Consider the following 20348-nt stretch of genomic DNA (forward strand, 5'->3'; position numbering starts at 1 on the left):
ACCGCAGCCCCAGTGTACGTGGAATCAATAGAAACACTCAGTATAAATCAAAGGACGCCATTTTGACACTATACAGGTCACTGGTCAGACCGCATCTGGAGTACTGTGCCCAATTTTCGTCCCCCCACATGGTGGGTGATATAGCGGCTTTGGAAACGGTCCAGAGGAGAGCTACAAGAATGATTCCTGGCTTAAAGAACCTCAGCTACTTAGATAGGCTCAAGGACCTTGGTCTATTTACTTTAGTGTTGCATAGGCTTGGAGGTGACCGGCTAGAGGTCTATAAAATAATTAAAGGACTGGATAGCGTCCCTATTAATAGATTATTCCAGTTTATCAGATTGGGGAGGGCCAGAGGACATGAGTTTAAACAATGGAAGAGTAGGAATAGACTGGATGTTGGGTAGTTCTTCTTTTCCCAGAGTAGTGAGCCTCTGGAATACATTGCTGGTTGGTGTGATGGGTGCTGACTCTCTGCCTTCAAAAGGGAGCTGGGCAAGTTCCTGACTGGGGCAGAGTTCGCATCATCTAGAAGGCAAGTGTCTTTGGTCCATGTGATCTCCTGGACTGGTTTCAATCACCTGGCAAGGGTGGGGGGGGGGGGGGGGGGTCGGAGAGGAATTTTCCACAATATTTTTCCCTTATTGGCCCTGAGTTTTTTTTGCCTCTCCCAGGAGATTACTCGGCTGCGGGGGGGGGGGAAGAGGGGAAGGGAGGAAGTGTCTGGTCATGGTGCTCCGGCCATCGTGAGTGTGGGGCAGGCTTGATGGACCAGCTGATCTTTTCCTGTATTTTGCTGCAGGAGGTGGATATCGAGTCCAGTTGGAGGGGCACTGACCAGGCAAATAGATCTGTCTTGGATGGTGTTTAGCTTCATGAGTGTTTTTGCAGTTACACCAATCCTGACAAGTGTTACTGACTTTAGCCTTGTAGATGTGGCCAGGCTTTGAGGGGTCAGAAGACGAGTCACACATCACAGAGTACCCAGCATCTGCCCTGCTCTACCGGCAAAGCGTTGATATGGAGGCCCAGTTATGTTTCTGATCAATGGTAACCCCATGGATGTTGATGGTGGAGGTCTCGATAATGGTGGTGCTGAAGGTCATGGGAGGTGGCTGGGTTTTCTTTTGCTCAAGATGCTCATTACCTGACACTTATGTAGCACAAATGCTACCTGCCAGTTGTCAGCAGAAGTCTGGATGTTATCCCAGTCTTGCTGTAGGCTGGCATGGGCGGTTTCACAACTGAAGTCATTGATACAGCCGAACATTGAAATCATCAGTGAACACTATACAGCCCCATTTTATCAGACCATGTCTGTTCCAATATTGACAGCTTAGCTTCAGAGTACAGTTTGGCAAAAGCTCCATTTGCAAAGGAATTTTAATTGAAATACAATTTGGGTTCAAGGGTTCACATATTTAACCAAACTGGTCTATTAACACTAAATAGTGTATAGGTGATGTAGCGGTCAGTGCCTTTAATCTTGTGTCTTATTGCCCTGTTCTGTACTTTAGAAATGCTAGTTAGAGGCAACCGATCAGATCTTGTATAAATACCCTCCCAAACACAGACCCTCACACACGAGCCAAATATCCCCACACTCAACACCCAGACATCCATCACCAACTGCACTGAAATGTATATTCTCATGGAAGAGCTCACCTGATCAGCGAAGTAGATTTTCTGTTTCCCATACACCTTTTCTTTTATTTTACCATCTTGTGCTAGTTGTTCGAGAGCTTTCACTGCCGCCTGCAACAAAAAAAGATTATTTTTTGTGATGAAAGAAACTACAGATTTAGCAGGAACTGTCCCAGTGTACAACCTTGGATCCAGCTGAAGGATGTTGCAGTGCCTCAGTCATATCAGCAAATGGTTTCATCCCAGAGAGCAGCTTTCAGGACATGTAAATGAGCCAAAGTACCAGCATAGTATCATAGTAGGTACAGCACAGAATCATAGAAAGGTTACAGCGTAGAAGGAGGCCATTCAGCCAATCATGTCGGCTCTATGCAAGAGCAATCCAGCTAGTCCCGCTCCCCCGCCCTATCCCCGTAGCCCTGCAATTTTTTTCCTTTCAAGTATTTATCCAGTTCCCTTTTGAAGACCATGATTGAATCTGCCTCCACCACCCCCTCGGGCAGTGCATTCCAGATCATAACCACTCGCTGTGTAAAAAAGATTTTCCTCATGTCACCTTTGGTTCTTTTGCCAATCACCTTAAATCTATGTCCTCTGGTTCTTGACCCTTCCGCCAATGGGAATAATTTCTCTCTATTTACTCTGTCTAGACCCTTCATGATTTTGAATACCTCGATCAAATCTCCTCTCAACCATCTCTGTTCCAAGGAGAACAACCCCAGCTTCTCCAGTCTAGCCACGTAACTAAAGTCTCTCATCCCTGGAATCATTCTAGTAAATCTCTTCTCCACCCTCTCTAAGGCCTTCATATCTTTCCTAAAGTGCGAAAGCGGCCATTCGGCCTATCCTGCCTGTGCTGGCTCTTTGAAAGAGCTATCCAATTAGTCCCATTCCCCTGCTGTTTTCCCATAGCCCTGTAAATTTTTTCCCTTCAAGTATTTATCCAATTCCCTTTTGAAAGTCACTAGTGAATCTGCTTTCACCACCCTTTCATACAGTGCATTCCAGATCATTACAACTTGCTGCATATAAAAATGTTTCCTCATGTTGCCTCTGGCTCTTTTGCCGATCACCTTAAATCTGTGTCCTCTGGTTACTAATGGTGAACTAAGGGTGATTTGGCAGAAGTGGACTGGACACAACTACTTGAGGAGAAATCAGTAGCAAGCCAGTGGGAGGCACTAGAAAGTGAAATTCTACGGATACAATGCAGACACGTCCCCTCAAAGAAAAAGGGTGGCACTGCCAAATTTAGAGCCCCCTGGTTGTCTAGAAGTATATGCGGCAAGGTAAAGAAAGCTTATTACTGTCACAGAAAACTAAATAGTGCAGAAAGCCTAGAGGAGTACAGAAAGTACAGGGATGACGTAAAAAAGGAAATAAGGAAAGCAAAGAGAGGGCATGAACAAATATTAGCTAGTAAGATTAAAGAAAACCCAAAGATGTTTTATCAGTACATTAAGAACAAGAGGATAGCTAAGGAAAAGGTGGGACCTATCAGGGATGATAAGGGTAACTTGTGTGTAGAAGCAGAGGATGTGGGTAGGGTTTTAAATTAATATTTTGTCTCCGTATTCACAAAGGGAAGGGACGATCCGGACGTAGTAGTTAAAGAGGAGAGGTGTGAAATACTGGATAAGGTAAACATAACGAGAGAGGAAGTACTAGAGGGACTGGAATCCTTGAAAGTTGATAAGTCACCAGGGCCGGATGGATTGTTTCCTGGGCTATTGAAGGAAGCCAGGGAGGAAATAGCGGATGCTCTGAGGATCATTTTCCAATCCTCACTAGATACAGGGGAGGTACCGGAGGACTGGAAGACTGCAAACGTAGTACCATTGTTTAAAAAGGGTACGAGGGAAAGGCCGAACAATTATAGGCCGGTCAGTCTTACCTCGGTGGTGGGCAAACTATTAGAATCAATACTGAGAGATAGGATAAACTGTCACTTGGAAAGGCATGGTTTAATCAGGGATAGTCAGCATGGATTTGTTCAGGGAAGGTCATGCCTTACAAGTCTGATTAAATTCTTTGAGGAAGTGACAAGGAGGATTGATGAGGGTAGTGCAGTGGATGTTGTCTATATGGATTTTAGTAAGGCATTTGGCAAGGTCCCACATGGCAGACTGGTCAGAAAGGTAAAAGCCCATGGGATACAGGGAAATGTAGCAAACTGGATCCAAAATTGGCTCAGTAACAGGAAACAAAGGGTAAAAGTTGATGGATGTCTTTGCGAATGGAAATCTGTTTCCAGTGGTGTGCCACGGGGCTCAGTGTTGGGCCCCTTGCTGTTTGTGGTATATATTAATGATTTGGACTTGAATGTAGGGGGCATGATTGGCAAATTTGCAGATGACACAAAAATTGGCTGTGTAGTTGATAGTGAAGAGGATAGCTGTAGACTCCAAGAAGATATCAATGGGTTGGTGGAGTGGGTGGAAAAGTGGCAAATGGAGTTCAACCCGGAGAAGTGTGAGGTAATGCACTTAGGGAGGGCAAACAGTAAAAGGGAATACGCAGTAAACGGGAATATATTGAGGGGTAGAGGAAGTGAGAGACCTTGGAGTGCATGTGCAGAGGTCCCTGAAGGTGGCAGTACAGGTAGATAAGGTTGTGAAGAAGGCATACGGAATGCTCTCCGTTATTAGCCGAGGTATAGAATACAAAAGCAGGGATGTAATGATGGAACTGTATAAAACGCTGATAAGGCCACAGCTGGAGTATTGTGCGTAGTTCTGGTCACCACATTACAGGAAGGACGTAATTGCTCTGGAGAGAGTGCAGAGAAGATTTACAAGAATGTTGCCAGGGCTTGAAAATTGCAGCTACGAGGAGAGATCGGATAGGCTGGGGTTGTTTTCCTTGGAGCAGTGGAGGCTGAGGGGAGACTTGATTGAGGTGTACAAAATTATGAGGGGCCCAGATAGAATAGACAGGAAGTACCTGTTTCCCCTAGCGGAGAGTTCAAGAACTAGAGGACATAGATTTAAGCTGATTGGCGGAAGGATTAGAGGGGACATGAGGAAAAACTTTTTTACCCAGAGGGTGGTGGGTGTATGGAATTCACTGCCCGAAATGGTGGTAGAGGCAGGGACCCTCAACTCTTTTAAAAAGTACCTGGACCTGCACCTAAAGTGCTGTAAGCTGCAGGGCTACAGACCGGGTGCTAGAAGGTGGGATTAGAATGGGCACTTGGTTGTTCTTCGAGCCGACACGGACACGATGGGCCGAGTGGCACCCTTCTGTGCTGTATCTTTTCTATGGTTCTACTGACCCTTCTGCCACTGGAAACAGTTTCTCCTTATTTACTCTATCAGGAGGCTGCAGCCTCTTAGGAAACTGCTATAAGTAACCAACATCCAGACTAACCAAAAAGTTTATTTCAAAAAGCAGCAACTGCTTTCTAATTCTCTCACTTCATGTGTTGCGAAATTCAAAGCAAAGTTCCTTCTACACTACCCCATCAAGTACCGCTGAGTGAGACCGTTAGTTCTGTGCCAAATTATCACCAAACAAGCAACAGGTCGAAATTGTAACAGATACACATCCCTCGGCCTCGTCTTTCAGTCAGGTCCCACTCAACCCAGACATGGGGGAATGGGATCAAAGCCACTGTGCCATAGTTCTTGCGTTTCAACTTAAATACACATCATCTAGAACATTCTAAGACACATTTCCTAACTTACTAATTTGATTGTATTTTTTGAAGAAGTCAGCAAGATATTGGATGAGGGCAGCCCAGTCGACATTGTCTACCTAGACTTCCAAAAAGCTTTTGATAAGGTACTGCTTAAGACGATTGAAACCTCTATACAAAGCCCTGGTTAGACCACACCTAGAATACTGTATTCAGTTCTTAGAGGGAGTGAAGCATATGTTTTACTGGAGTGAAGCATATGTTTTACTGGAATGACACCTGGACTCCAAGGGTTAAATTACGAGGAGTGATTGCACAAGCTAGGGTTGTATTCCCTGGAATTTAAAAGATTAAGGGGTGAATTTATCAAAGTTTTCAAGATATTATCGGGAACTGATAGAGTAAATAGAGGGAAACTATTTCCGCTGGTTGGGGAGTCTAGGACTAGGGGACATAGCCTTAAAATTAAAGCCAGGACTTTCAGGAGTGAAGTTAGGAAACACGTCTACAGGCAAAGGCGGTAGAAGTTTGGAACTCTCTTCCGCAAACGGCAGTTGATGCTAGCTCAATTCTTAATTTTAAATCCGAGATTGATAATACCTTTGGTTAACAAAAATCTAAGGGGTATGGAGTTAGGTCACAGATCAGCCATGATCTCATTGAATGCAGAACAGGCTCAAGGGGCTAAATGGCCTAGTCCTGTTCCTATGTTCCTCTGGTATTAGTGGGGGTAATCTAGTGCTGATGTGAAGAGTCAGAACTGTTAAAGACTGCATTGGGCCATTGAAGGATGTTCAAGGACAGGTTACAAAGGACTCACTGGGTACGCCAGAGATACCAAATGAATACCTTGCATCGGTCTTCACTCTTGAAGATGATGCCCAAATGTCAGAATTCAATCATGTTCTTAACAATAAAAATGTTAAAATAGATGAATATATTGTTTTAGATAGAATTAGGAACCTTAAAATAGATAGGGTGTCTGGTTCGGAAGATATCCACCCAAGGGTCCTCAGGCAGATGGGACAGCTGCTGTGCGAGCCCCTTGCCCGTATCTTTAATAGCTCACTGGAGTTGAGAACTGTTCCCTTAGACTAGAAGAACGCTAATGTGGTTCCAATCTTTAAAAAAAGGAGATAAGACAGACCCAGGTAACTTATAGGCCCATTAGTTTGACCTCAGTAATAGGGAAGACTCTTGAGGGAATCATTAAGGATACAATATATGACTGCTTAGATAGAGAGGGACATATTAGGGACACCCAAAATGGCTTCAAAAAAGGAGGTCCTGTCCTACTATTTTGATTGACTTCTTCAAAAAAGACAAAGTACTGGATGAGGGTAGCCCATTGTCTACCTAGACTTCTAAAAAGCTTTTGATAAGGTACAGCATAAGAAGTTTATCTACAAGATCGAAGCCTCTGGTATGAGTGGTAATCTGCAGCGCTGAACCGAGAATTGGCTGGAAGCCCACAGGCAGAAAGTGGTTGTAAATGAATTTGGATCTGCTTGGAGACTGGTCACCAGTGATGTCCCACAGGGATCAGTATTGGGACCATTGCTGTTTACTATTATTAATGATCTAGAAGTAGGTGTTGGGGGAACAATCTACAAGTTTGTAGATGTTACCAAGATCTGTACGAGAGTCAGGACTGTGGACGATGCTAGACTACTACAGGCAGATTTAGATGCATTGAGGGATTGGGTTCATAACTGGCAAATGATGTTTAACTTAGAAAAGTGCAGTGTTATGCATGTGGGCAGGGCAAATGCTGAACGTACACCACAACATTCAGGAAAAAGTACTAAAGCCAGTGGAGGAAGAGAGAGATCTGGGTGTTCCAGTACATCGATCTCTAAAGGTTCATGACCAATGCTGTGAAGCAATAGCTGGAGCGAATAAGTTGCTGGGGTATATTTATAGGATAATTGTTAGACTTGTAACGAACCTTGGTTAGACCACACGGAGTTTTGTGCACAGTTCTGGTCTCCATATTATAAAAAGGATATAGAGGCGTTGGAGAAGGTGCAAAAAGGATTCACAAGGATGATACCAGAACTGAGGGGATATCCTTATCAGGAAAGATTGAACAGGCTGGAAGAGTTCTATTCTTCAGAAATTCTCAAGTCTCACATAGATACATCGTTTCAATCAACACACTGAAACAGCAAGCATCACCGAACAATCTTACTGTCTTCCCGAAACCATGTTCTCGTTGCAGGTTCCCAAAAATATCCTGTGCACTGTAGGGCCGATTTTGGTCATTCAAATACTTCAAAATAACAACAGCAGCAGCTAAAAAAGCAAAGATTTGTCAATTAAAATGTTATAATTTCCTGGTATTTAAACATGAATCCATTCCTTGCAATCACACTAAACTCACTCAATCCAGAATCACTGTTGAACCATCACAGGGTCAGCAGTGAGCAGCTTGTGCTGGGCTCATTATAAACCACATTAACATTTGTCAGTATCAACTCCCGATCATTCAGTAACTCAGTGATTATATATTTTTAAAATTCGTTCATGGGGTGTGGGCGTCGCTGGCGAGGCCGGAATTTATAGCCCATCCCTAACTGCCCTTGAGAAGGTGGTGGTGAGCCGCCTTCTTGAACTGCTGCAGTCCGTGTGGTGAAGGTTCTCCCACAGTGCTGTTAGGAAGGGAGTTCCAGGATTTTGACCCAGCGACGATGAAGGAACGGCGATATATTTCCAAGTCGGGATGGTGTGTGACTTGGAGGGGAACATGCAGGTGGTGTTGTTCCCATGTGCCTGCTGCCCTTGTCCTTCTAGGTGGTAGAGGTCGCTGGTTGGGAGGTGGTGTCAAAGCAAAGAAGCCTTGGTGAGTTGCTGCAGTGCATCCTGTGGATGGTACACACTGCAGCCACAATGCACCGGTGGTGAAGGGAGTGAATGTTTAGGGTGATGGATGGGGTGCCAATCAAGCGGGCTGCTTTGTCCTGGATGGTGTCGAGCTTCTTGAGTGTTGTTGGAGCTGCACTCATCCAGGCAAGTGGAGAGTATTCCATCACACTCCTGACTTGTGCCTTGTAGATGGTGGAAAGGCTTTGGGGAGTCAGGAGGTGAGTCACTCGCCGTAGAACACCCAGCCTCTGACCTGCTCTTGTAGCCACAGTATTTATATGGCTGGTCCAGTAAACTTTATGGTCAATGGTGACCCCCAGGATGTTGATGGTGGGGGATTTGGCGATGGTAATGCCGTTGAATGTCAAGGGGAACTGGTTAAACTCTCTCTTGTTGGAGATGGTCATTGCCTGGCACGAATGTTACTTGCCACTTATGAGCCCAAGCCTGGATGTTGTCCAGGTCTTGCTGCATGCGGGCACGGACTGCTTCATTATCTGAGGGGTTGCGAATGGAACTGAACACTGTGCAATCATCAGTGAACATCCCCATTTCTGACCTTATGACAGAGGGAAGGTCATTGATGAAGCAGCTGAAGATGGTTGGGCCCAGGACACTGCCCTGAGGAACTCCTGCAGCAATGTCCTGGGGCTGAGATGATTGGCCTCCAACAACCACTACCATCTTCCTTTGTGCTAGGTATGACTCCAGCCACTGGAGAGTTTTCCCTGATTCCCAATTACTTCAATTTTACTAGGGCTCCTTGGTGCCACACTCGGTCAAATGCTGCCTTGATGTCAAGGACAGTCACTCTCGCCTCACCTCTGGAATTCAGCTCTTTTGTCCATGTTTGGACCAAGGCTGTAATGAGGTCCGGAGCCAAGTGGTCCTGGCGGAACCCAAACTGAGCATCAGTGAGCAGGTTATTGGTGAGTAAGTGCCGCTTCATAGCGCTGTTGACGACACTTTCCAGCACTTTGCTGATGATTGAGAGTAGACTGATGGGGCGGTAATTGGCTGGATTGGGTTTGTGCTCCTTTTTTGGACCGGACATACCTGGGCAATTTTCCACATTGTCGGATAGATGCCAGCGTTATAGCTGTACTGGAACAGTCTGGATAGAGACGCAGCTAGTCCTGGAGCACAAGCCTTCAGCACTACAGCTGGGATGTTGTCGGGGCCCATAGCCTTTGCTGTATCCAGTGCACTCAGCCGTTTCTTGATATCACGTGGAGTGAATCGAATTGGCTGAAGACTGGCTTCTGTGATGGTGGGGATATCGGGAGGAGGCCAAGATGGATCAACCACTCGGCACTTCTGGCTGAAGATGGTTGCAAATGCTTCAGCCTTGTCTTTTGCACTCATGTGCTGGACTCCGCCATCATTGAGGATGGGGATGTTTACAGAGCCGCCTCCTCCAGTTAGTTGTTTAATTGTCCACCACCATTCACGACTGGATGTGGCAGGACTGCAGAGCTTTGATCCGATCTGTTGGTTGTGGAATCGCTTAGCTCTGTCTATAGCATGTTGCTTCCGCTGTTTAGCATGCATGTAGTCCTGTGTTGTAGCTTCACCAGGTTGGCACCTCATTTTTAGGTACGCCTGGTGCTGCTCCTGGCAGGCTCTTCTACACTCCTCATTGAACTAGAGTTGATTCCTTGGCTTGTTGGTAATGGTAGAGTGAGGAATATGCCGGGCCATGAGGTTACAGATTGTGCTGGAATACAATTCTGCTGCTGCTGATGGCCCACAGCACCTCATGGATGCCCAGTTTTGAGCTGCTGGATCTGTTCTGAATCTATCCCATTTAGCACGGTGATAGTGCCACACAACACATTGAACGGTGTCCTCAGCACGAAGACGGGACTTTGTCTCCACGAGGACTGTGCGGTGGTCACTCCTACCAATACTGTCATGGACAGGTGCATCTGCGACAGGTCGATTGGTGAGGACGAGGAAAAGTAGGTTTTTCGCCTCATGTTGGTTCTCTCACCACCTGCCGCAGGCCCAGGCTGATATTGCTATCGTTTATCAGTAGACATCTGGTACAATCTACGTTTAGCAGTCGGTGAGCGGCGGGAGAGAGCGAGACCAGAGCGGGGATATAAACAGCGCGGAGAGAGCGAGAGTCCAGTCGGTGAGCGGCGGGAGAGAGCGAGACCAGAGCGGGGATATAAACAGCGCGGAGAGAGCGAGAGTCCAGTCGGTGAGCGGCGGGAGAGAGCGAGACCACAGCGGGGATATAAACAGCGCGGAGAGAGCGAGAGTTCAGTCGGTGAGCGGCAGGAGAGATCGAGACCAGAGCGGGGATATAAACAGCGCGGAGAGAGCGAGAGTCCAGTCGGTGAACGGCGGGAGAGAGCGAGACCAGAGCGGGGATAAAAACAGTGCGGAGAGAGCGAGACCAGAGCGGGGATAAAAACAGCGCGGAGAGAGCGATAGTTCAGTCGGTGAGCGGCGGGAGAGAGCGAGACCAGAGCGGGGATAAAAACAGTGCGGAGAGAGCGAGACCAGAGCGGGGATAAAAACAGCGCGGAGAGAGCGAGACCAGAGCTTACTCTGAGAGCGAGACTCTGAGACCAGCGGCAGTTCGGGGTGACGTCACCAGTCAGAAAGTGACGCGGGACAGGGGAGGCAGCTGATTGGTGAGTAGGTTCAGGTGAGTATTTCTACCATTTTACTGTAAGTAAAGTAATAAGAAAGGGAAGATCTGCAGGTTTTATAGCAGATAGTGGTTTTTTTTAGTCAACCTAGGTCCCTAGTATAGTTAACATTTTCTAATTTCAACGTAATTTAAAAGGGGTAACTCAGCTAAGGCAAGTCATGGCAGCAGACCTCGCACCCGTGATATGCTCCTCCTGCAAGATGTGGGAAGTCATGGACACTACCAGTGTCCCTGCCGACCATGTGTGCGGGAAGTGTGTCCACCTGCAGCTACTGACCGATCGTATCTCGGAGCTGGAGCTGCGGGTGGACTCACTGTGGAGCATCCGCGATGCAGAGAAACTCGTGGATAGCACGTTTAGCGAGTTGGTCACAACGCAGGTAAAGGGTATACAGGCAGGAAGTGAATGGGTGACCACCAGGAAGAGTAAGAGGTGCAGGCAGGTAGTGCAGGGGTCCCCTGTGGCCATCCCCCTCTCAAACAGATATGCCACTTTGGATGCTGTTGTGGGGGATGACTTATCAGGGGAAGGCAGCAGCAGCCAACTTCCTGGCACCACGGGTAGCTCTGCTGCACAGGCTGGGAGGAAAAAGAGTGGCAGAGCTATAGTGATAGGGGACTCAATTGTAAGGGGAATAGACAGGCGTTTCTGCGGCCGCAACCGAGACTCCAGGATGGTGTGTTGCCTCCCTGGTGCAAGGATCAAGGACGTCTCGGAGCGGCTACAGAACATTTTGGAGGGGGAGGGCGAACAGCCAGCTGTCGTGGTGCACATAGGCACCAACGATATAGGTAAAAAAGGGGATGAGGTCCTAAAAGCAGAATATAAGGAGTTAGGAGGTAAATTAAAAAATAGGACCTCAAAGGTAGTAATCTCAGGATTGCTGCCAGTGCCACGTGCTAGTCAGAGTAGAAATAGGAGGATATTTCAAATGAATACGTGGCTAGAGGAATGGTGCAAGGGGGAGGGATTCAAATTCCTGGGACACTGGAAATGGTTCTGGGGGAGGTGGGACCAGTACAAACCGGACGGTCTGCACCTGGGCAGGGCCGGGACCGCTGTCCTAGGAGGAGTGTTTGCTAGTGCTGTTGGGGAGGGTTTAAACTAACGTGGCAGGGGGTTGGGAACCTGAGCAGGGAGAGAGAGGAAAGCGTAACAGGAAGGGACAGAAGGTATGGAGTAATAGGTAAAGTGTTAAAAAAGGAAAAAGCAGGAACTAAGCGTCACAAAACAGATTTGAAAGTTCTTTATCTGAATGCACGTAGCATTCGTAACAAAATGGACGAGTTAACGGCACAAATAACTACGTATGGGTATGATCTTGTGGCCATTACAGAAACATGGCTGCAGGGTGACAACGACTGGGAATTAAATATGCCAGGGTATTTAACAATCAGGAAGGACAGGCAGGAAGGAAGGGGAGGTGGGGTGGCTATGTTAATAAAGGAAGGAATCACTGTAATACAGATAAATGATATTGGGACAAAGCATCAAGATAATGAAACAGTTTGGGTGGAGATAAGGAATAATAAGGGGAAAAAAACATTAGTGGGCGTAGTATATAGGCCTCCTAATAGTTGCAACTCTGCTGGAAGAAGTATTAATCAGGAAATAGTCGGGGCATGTAATAAGGGAACAGCTATAATTATGGGGGATTTTAATTATCATATTAACTGGACAAATCAAATTGGGCAGAGCAGCCTTGAGGACGAGTTCATTGAGTGCATCAGGGATGGATTTCTTGAGCAGTATGTAACTGATCCTACTAGGGGGCAGGCAACCTTGGACCTGGTCCTGTGTAATGAGTCAGGATTAATTAATAATGTCCTAGTTAAGGATCCCCTTGGAACGAGCGACCACAACATGGTTGAATTCCATATCCAATTAGAGGGTGAGAAGGTTGATTCTCAAACAAGCGTACTGAGCTTGAATAAAGGAGACTATGATGGTATGAGAGCGGAATTGATTAAAGTGGACTGGGAAAATAGATTAAAGGGTAAGACGGTACATGAGCAGTGGTGTTCATTTAGGGAGTTATTTTACAACTTTCAAAATAAATATATTCCACTGAGGAAAAAAGGGTGTAAAAGAAATGACAGCCATCCGTGGCTAAGTAAAGAAATCAAGGATAGTATCCGACTAAAAACAAGGACATATAAGGTAGCCAAACTTAGTGGGAGGATAGAAGATTGGGAATTCTTCAAAAGACAGCAAAAAGTAACTAAAGGATTGATTAAGAAAGGGAAGTTAGATTATGAAAAGAAATTAGCAAAAAATATAAAAACAGATAGCAAGAGTTTCTATAGTTATATAAAAAGAAAAAGGGTGGCTAAGGCAAACGTAGGTCCCTTAGATGAGACCGGGAAATTAATGGTGGGAAACATGGAGATGGCAAAAATGCTGAACAAATATTTTGTTTCAGTCTTTACAGTAGAGGACACTAAGAATATCCCAACACTGGACAAACAGGGGACTCTACGGGGTGACGAGCTAAATACGATTAAAATCACTCAGGAGATGGTACTCAGTAAAATAATGGGACTCAAAGCGGATAAATCCCCTGGACCTGATGGCTTCCATCCTAGGGTCTTGAGGGAAGTGGCAGTAGGGATTGTGGATGCTTTGGTGATAGTTTTCCAAAATTCCCTGGACTCAGGAGAGGTCCCGGCAGATTGGAAAACTGCTAATGTAACACCGTTATTTAAAAAGGGTAGTAGGCAGAAGGCTGGAAATTATAGGCCAGTTAGCTTAACATCTGTGGTGGGTAAAATTTTGGAGTCTATTATTAAGGAGACAGTAACGGAACATTTAGATAAGCATAATTTAATAGGACAAAGTCAGCATGACTTTATGAAGGGGAAGTCATGTCTGACAAATTTGCTTGAGTTCTTTGAGGATATAACGTACAGGGTGGATAGAGGGGAACCAGTGGACATAGTGTATTTAGACTTCCAGAAGGCATTCGACAAGGTGCCACATAAAAGATTATTACTTAAGATAAAAAATCACGGGATTGGGGGTAATATTCTGGCATGGGTGGAGGATTGGTTATCGAACAGGAAGCAGAGAGTTGGGATAAATGGTTCATTTTCGGACTGGCAACCAGTAACCAGTGGTGTTCCACAGGGGTCGGTGCTGGGTCCCCAACTCTTTACAATCTATATTAACGATTTGGAGGAGGGGACCGAGTGCAACATATCAAAATTTGCAGATGATACAAAGATGGGAGGGAAAGTAGAGAGTGAGGAGGACATAAAAAACCTGCAGAGGGATATAGACAGGCTGGGTGAGTGGGCGGAGATTTGGCAGATGCAATATAATATTGGAAAATGTGAGGTTATGCACTTTGGCAGGAAAAATCAGAGAGCAAGTTATTTTCTTAATGGCGAGAGACTGGAAAGTACTGCAGTACAAAGGGATCTGGGGGTCCTAGTGCAAGAAAATCAAAAAGTTGGTATGCAGGTGCAGCAGGTGATCAAGAAAGCCAACGGAATGTTGGCTTTTATTGCTAGGGGGATAGAATATAAAAACAGGGAGGTATTGCTGCAGTTATATAAGGTATTGGTGAGACCGCACCTGGAATACTGCATACAGTTTTGGTGTCCATACTTAAGAAAAAACATACTTGCTCTCGAGGCAGTACAAAGAAGGTTCAACTCGGTTAATCCCGGGGATGAGGGGGCGGACGTATGAGGAGAAGTTGAGTAGATTGGGACTCTACTCATTGGAGTTCAGAAGAATGAGAGGCGATCTTATTGAAACATATAAGATAGTGAAGGGGCTTGATCGGGTGGATGCAGTAAGGATGTTCCCAAAGATGGGTGAAACTAGAACTAGGGGGCATAATCTTAGAATAAGGGGCTGCTCTTTCAAAACTGAGATGAGGAGAAACTTCTTCACTCAGAGGGTGGTAGGTCTGTGGAATTTGCTGCCCCAGGAAACTGTGGAAGCTACATCATTAAATAAATTTAAAACAGAAATAGACAGTTTTCTAGAAGTAAAGGGAATTAGGGGTTATGGGGAGCGGGCAGGAAATTGGACATGAAGCTGAGTTCGGATCGGTCAATGCCCTGTGGGTGGCGGAGAGGGCCCAGGGGCTGTGTGGCCGGGTCCTGCCCCTACTTTTTGTGTTCTTTAGATTTGTGGTTGGGATCAGATCAGCCACGATCTTATTGAATGGCGGAGCAGGCTCGAGGGGCCGATTGGCCTACTCCTGCTCCAATTTCTTATGTTCTTATCTACCAGTTTCTCTTTCCACAATCCCCTCAAGCACGGAGTATAAGTTTCACTATTCTAGGGCTAACAGTTACCTCCATTTTGAAATAAGGCTGCAGATTCAACTTTGCGCAAGACTAAAACTATTACAGTGTTTACTTACATTTGAATCAAATACACTGAAATTACACAAACAAGGTATAGAGTCTGTTTAAATGCCTGTCTGCAATGGCTGCTGTAGAAATCTATCTCCTATAGTTTAATGACACAGAGTCTAAGAAACTTGAGACCAGCAACACCATTTGATTTTCTGATGCCTCCTTTCATGGAAACGTAAGCAAGACAGGTTTTGTCATGGGGCTCTTTCTGAATAAGAAAGTAACTGCCCAACAGACCAAACTTAAGAATTTTTCCTCAGCTTTATTTTAAATCAAACATCAAAATAAGAATGCTGTTTAATCCTGAGACAATAATGCAGGCTCTATTTCCCAGAGAATAAAATTCAACGTCACAGGGTAAAGGCTGGTTTAAAATCAAATTGTGCAACTTACAAGAGTTGTCAAAGGTCTTTGCTAAACTACTGACATTTGCAGATTTTCATGTGCACTAGTGACAGTCATCAAAGAGCCTGAAAGAATTCCTAATCAAAAGCACGCGCCAATTCCCACATTCCTCTCCTGCTCCTATAAACCAATACTCTGCCCGGATTTAGCACCTCATTCCTTTGGCAGCGTTGATGAGCAGGATTAGCGAACACTGGGTCTGCACAGAAAACCTTTTGCACCAGATCAGTTAATGACAAGAACAAGTCATTGACAATTGGAATAAGCTTCTGACAATAGTCACGCATTAAATAGTCACCGGGAGATTCCTTCGATTTACTCATAATCGGCACTGCTCAATCCCCCTCGACCGGAAACTGTGAACACAGAGTCACAAAAAAATAATCATTAACGCGGGGAAGGAAAGAGCGGGGAGGGAGGGAAAGAGCGGGGAGGGAGGGAAAGAGCGGGGAGGGAGGGAAAGAGCGGGGAGGGAGGGAAAGAGCGGGGAGGGAGGGAAAGAGCGGGGAGGGAGGGAAAGAGCGGGGAGGGAGGGAAAGAGCGGGGAGGGAGGGAGGGAGGGAGGGAGGGAGGGAGGGAGGGAGGGAGGGAGGGAGGGGGGGAGGGGGGGAGGGAGGGGGGGAGGGAGGGAAAGAGCGGGGAGGGAGGGAGAGAAAGAAAGAGCGGGGAGGGAGGGAGAGAAAGAAAGAGCGGGGAGGGAGGGAGGGAGGGAGGGGGGGGGAGGGGGGGGGGGGGAGGGGGGGGGAGGGGGGGAGGGAGGGGGGGGGGGAGGGGGGGAGGGGGGGGAGGGAGGGGTGGAGGGGGGGTGAGGGAGGGAGAGAAAGAAAGAGCGGGGAGGGAGGGAGGGAAAGAGCGGGGAGGGAGGGAGGGAGAGAGCGGGGAGGGAGGGAGGGAAAGAGCGGGGAGGGAGGGAGGGAAAGAGCGGGGAGGGAGGGAGGGAAAGAGCGGGGAGGGAGGGAGGGAAAGAGCGGGGAGGGAGGGAGGGAAAGAGCGGGGAGGGAGGGAGGGAAAGAGCGGGGAGGGAGGGAGGGAAAGAGCGGGGAGGGAGGGAGGGAAAGAGCGGGGAGGGAGGGAGGGAAAGAGCGGGGAGGGAGGGAGGGAAAGAGCGGGGAGGGAGGGAGGGAAAGAGCGGGGAGGGAGGGAGGGAAAGAGCGGGGAGGGAGGGAGGGAAAGAGCGGGGAGGGAGGGAGGGAAAGAGCGGGGAGGGAGGGAGGGAAAGAGCGGGGAGGGAGGGAGGGAAAGAGCGGGGAGGGAGGGAGGGAAAGAGCGGGGAGGGAGGGAGGGAAAGAGCGGGGAGGGAAAGAGCGGGGAGGGAGGAGGGAAAGAGCGGGGAGGGAGGGAGGGAGGGAAAGAGCGGGGAGGGAGGGAGGGAGGGAGGGAAAGAGCGGGGAGGGAGGGAGGGGGGGAGGGAAAGAGCGGGGAGGGAGGGAGGGAGGGAAAGAGCGGGGAGGGAGGGAGGGAAAGAGCGGGGAGGGAGGGAGGGAAAGAGCGGGGAGGGAGGGAAAGAGCGAGCGGGGAGGGAGGGAAAGAGCGAGCGGGGAGGGAGGGAGGGAGCAAGCGAGCGGGGAGGGAGGGAGGGAGCGAGCGAGCGGGGAGGGAGGGAGGGAGCGAGCGGGGAGGGAGGGAGGGAGGGAGCGAGCGGGGAGGGAGGGAGGGAGGGAGCGAGCGGGGAGGGAGGGAGGGAGCGAGCGGGGAGGGAGGGAGGGAGCGAGCGGGGAGGGAGGGAGGGAGCGAGCGGGGAGGGAGGGAGGGAGCGAGCGGGAGGGAGGGAGGGAGCGAGCGGGGAGGGAGGGAGGGAGCGAGCGGGGAGGGAGGGAGGGAGCGAGCGGGGAGGGAGGGAGGGAGCGAGCGGGGAGGGAGGGAGGGAGCGAGCGGGGAGGGAGGGAGGAGGGAGCGAGCGGGGAGGGAGGGAGGGAGCGAGCGGGGAGGGAGGGAGGGAGCGAGCGGGGAGGGAGGGAGGGAGCGAGCGGGGAGGGAGGGAGGGAGCGAGCGGGGAGGGAGGGAGGGAGCGAGCGGGGGAGGGAGGGAGGGAGCGAGCGGGGAGGGAGGGAGGGAGCGAGCGGGGAGGGAGGGAGGGAGCGAGCGGGGAGGGAGGGAGGGAGCGAGCGGGGAGGGAGGGAGGGAGCGAGCGGGGAGGGAGGGAGGGAGCGAGCGGGGAGGGAGGGAGGGAGGGAGCGAGCGGGGAGGGAGGGAGGGAGCGAGCGGGGAGGGAGGGAGGGAGCGAGCGGGGAGGGAGGGAGGGAGCGAGCGGGGAGGGAGGGAGGGAGCGAGCGGGGAGGGAGGGAGGGAGCGAGCGGGGAGGGAGGGAGGGAGCGAGCGGGAGGGAGGGAGGGAGCGAGCGGGGAGGGAGGGAGGGAGCGAGCGGGGAGGGAGGGAGGGAGCGAGCGGGGAGGGAGGGAGGGAGCGAGCGGGGAGGGAGGGAGGGAGCGAGCGGGGAGGGAGGGAGGGAGCGAGCGGGAGGGAGGGAGGGAGCGAGCGGGGAGGGAGGGAGGGAGCGAGCGGGGAGGGAGGGAGGGAGCGAGCGGGGAGGGAGGGAGGGAGCGAGCGGGGAGGGAGGGAGGGAGCGAGCGGGGAGGGAGGGAGGGAGCGAGCGGGGAGAGAGGGAGGGAGCGAGCGGGGAGGGAGGGAGGGAAAGAGCGGGAGGGAGGGAGGGAGGGAGGGAAAGAGCGGGGAGGGAGGGAGGGAGGGAGGGAAAGAGCGGGGAGGGAGGGAGGGAGGGAGGGAAAGAGCGGGGAGGGAGGGAGGGGGGGAGGGAAAGAGCGGGGAGGGAGGGAGGGAAAGAGCGGGGAGGGAGGGAAAGAGCGAGCGAGCGGGGAGGGAGGGAAAGAGCGAGCGAGCGGGAGGGAGGGAGGAGCGAGCGGGAGGGAGCGAGCGGGGAGGAGGGAGGGAGCGAGCGGGGAGGGAGGGAGGGAGCGAGCGGGGAGGGAGGGAGGGAGGGAGGGAGCGAGCGGGGAGGGAGGGAGGGAGGGAGCGAGCGGGGAGGGAGGGAGGGAGGGAGCGAGCGGGGAGGGAGGGAGGGAGGAGCGAGCGGAGGGAGGAGGAGGGAGCGAGCGGGGAGGAGGGAGGAGGGAGCGAGCGGGGAGGGAGGGAGGGAGGAGGGAGCGAGCGGGAGGGAGGGAGGGAGGGAGGGAGCGAGCGGGAGGGAGGGAGGGAGGGAGGGAGGGAGAGCGAGCGGGAGGGAGGGAGGGCGAGCGGGGAGAGGAGCGAGCGGGAGGGAGGGAGGAGCGAGCGGGGAGGAGGGAGGGAGCGAGCGGGGAGGGAGGGAGGGAGCGAGCGGGGAGGGAGGGAGGGAGCGAGCGGGGAGGGAGGGAGGGAGCGAGCGGGGAGGGAGGGAGGGAGCGAGCGGGAGGAGGGAGGAGCGAGCGGGGAGGGAGGGAGGGAGCGAGCGGGGAGGGAGGGAGGGAGCGAGCGGGAGGGAGGGAGGGAGCGAGCGGGGAGGGAGGGAGGGAGCGAGCGGGGAGGGAGGGAGGGAGCGAGCGGGAGGGAGGGAGGGAGCGAGCGGGGAGGGAGGGAGGGAGCGAGCGGGGAGGGAGGGAGGGAGCGAGCGGGGAGGGAGGGAGGGAGCGAGCGGGGAGGGAGGGAGGGAGCGAGCGGGGAGGGAGGGAGGGAGCGAGCGGGGAGGGAGGGAGGGAGCGAGCGGGGAGGGAGGGAGGGAGCGAGCGGGGAGGGAGGGAGGGAGCGAGCGGGGAGGGAGGAGGGAGCGAGCGGGGAGGGAGGGAGGGAGCGAGCGGGGAGGGAGGGAGGGAGCGAGCGGGGAGGGAGGGAGGGAGCGAGCGGGGAGGGAGGGAGGGAGCGAGCGGGGAGGGAGGGAGGGAGCGAGCGGGGAGGGAGGGAGGGAGCGAGCGGGGAGGGAGGGAGGGAGCGAGCGGGGAGGGAGGGAGGGAGCGAGCGGGGAGGGAGGGAGGGAGCGAGCGGGGAGGGAGGGAGGGAGCGAGCGGGGAGGGAGGGAGGGAGGGAAGCGAGCGGGGAGGGAGGGAGGGAGCGAGCGGGAGGGAGGGAGGGAGCGAGCGGGGAGGGAGGGAGGGAGCGAGCGGGGAGGGAGGGAGGGAGGAGCGAGCGGGGAGGGAGGGAGGAGCGAGCGGGGAGGGAGGGAGGGAGCGAGCGGGGAGGGAGGGAGGGAGCGAGCGGGGAGGGAGGGAGGGAGCGAGCGGGGAGGGAGGGAGGGAGCGAGCGGGGAGGGAGGGAGGGAGCGAGCGGGGAGGGAGGGAGGGAGCGAGCGGGGAGGGAGGGAGGGAGCGAGCGGGGAGGGAGGGAAGGGAGCGAGCGGGGAGGGAGGGAGGGAGCGAGCGGGGAGGGAGGGAGGGAGCGAGCGGGGAGGGAGGGAGGGAGCGAGCGGGGAGGGAGGGAGGGAGCGAGCGGGGAGGGAGGGAGGGAGGGAGCGAGCGGGGAGGGAGGGAGGGAGGGAGCGAGCGGGGAGGGAGGGAGGGAGGGAGCGAGCGGGGAGGGAGGGAGGGAGGGAGCGAGCGGGGAGGGAGGGAGGGAGCGAGCGGGGAGGGAGGGAGGGAGCGAGCGGGGAGGGAGGGAGGGAGCGAGCGGGGAGGGAGGGAGCGAGCGGGGGAGGGAGGGAGGGAGCGAGCGGGGAGGGAGGGAGGGAGCGAGCGGGGAGGGAGGGAGGGAGCGAGCGGGGAGGGAGGGAGGGAGCGAGCGGGGAGGGAGGGAGGGAGCGAGCGGGGAGGGAGGGAGGGAGCGAGCGGGGAGGGGAGGGAGGGAGCGAGCGGGGAGGAGGGAGGGAGCGAGCGGGGAGGGAGGGAGGGAGCA

The 20348-nt window shown here is 52.0% G+C and overlaps 1 protein-coding gene across 3 annotated transcripts in view; it reads right to left on the reverse strand.

The window, feature by feature from the left end:
• The window catches only part of psmc3ip (PSMC3 interacting protein), a 36238-nt gene that overhangs the window by 13620 nt on the left and 2270 nt on the right, over window positions 1-20348 (reverse strand). For 2 of the 3 annotated variants that reach the window (XM_067969292.1, XM_067969293.1), the window contains exons 2-4: window positions 15889-15946; window positions 7473-7576; window positions 1666-1755 (exon numbers count right to left, since the gene is read on the reverse strand). In XM_067969292.1, the coding sequence (XP_067825393.1) occupies window positions 1666-1755; window positions 7473-7576; window positions 15889-15913 (219 nt within the window). In that variant the 5' untranslated portion in view covers window positions 15914-15946. The other variant, XM_067969294.1, reaches the window with a different exon arrangement.

The sequence above is a fragment of the Heptranchias perlo genome, chromosome 30 (genome assembly GCF_035084215.1).
Source record: "Heptranchias perlo isolate sHepPer1 chromosome 30, sHepPer1.hap1, whole genome shotgun sequence".
Taxonomy (NCBI): Eukaryota; Metazoa; Chordata; class Chondrichthyes; order Hexanchiformes; family Hexanchidae; genus Heptranchias; species Heptranchias perlo.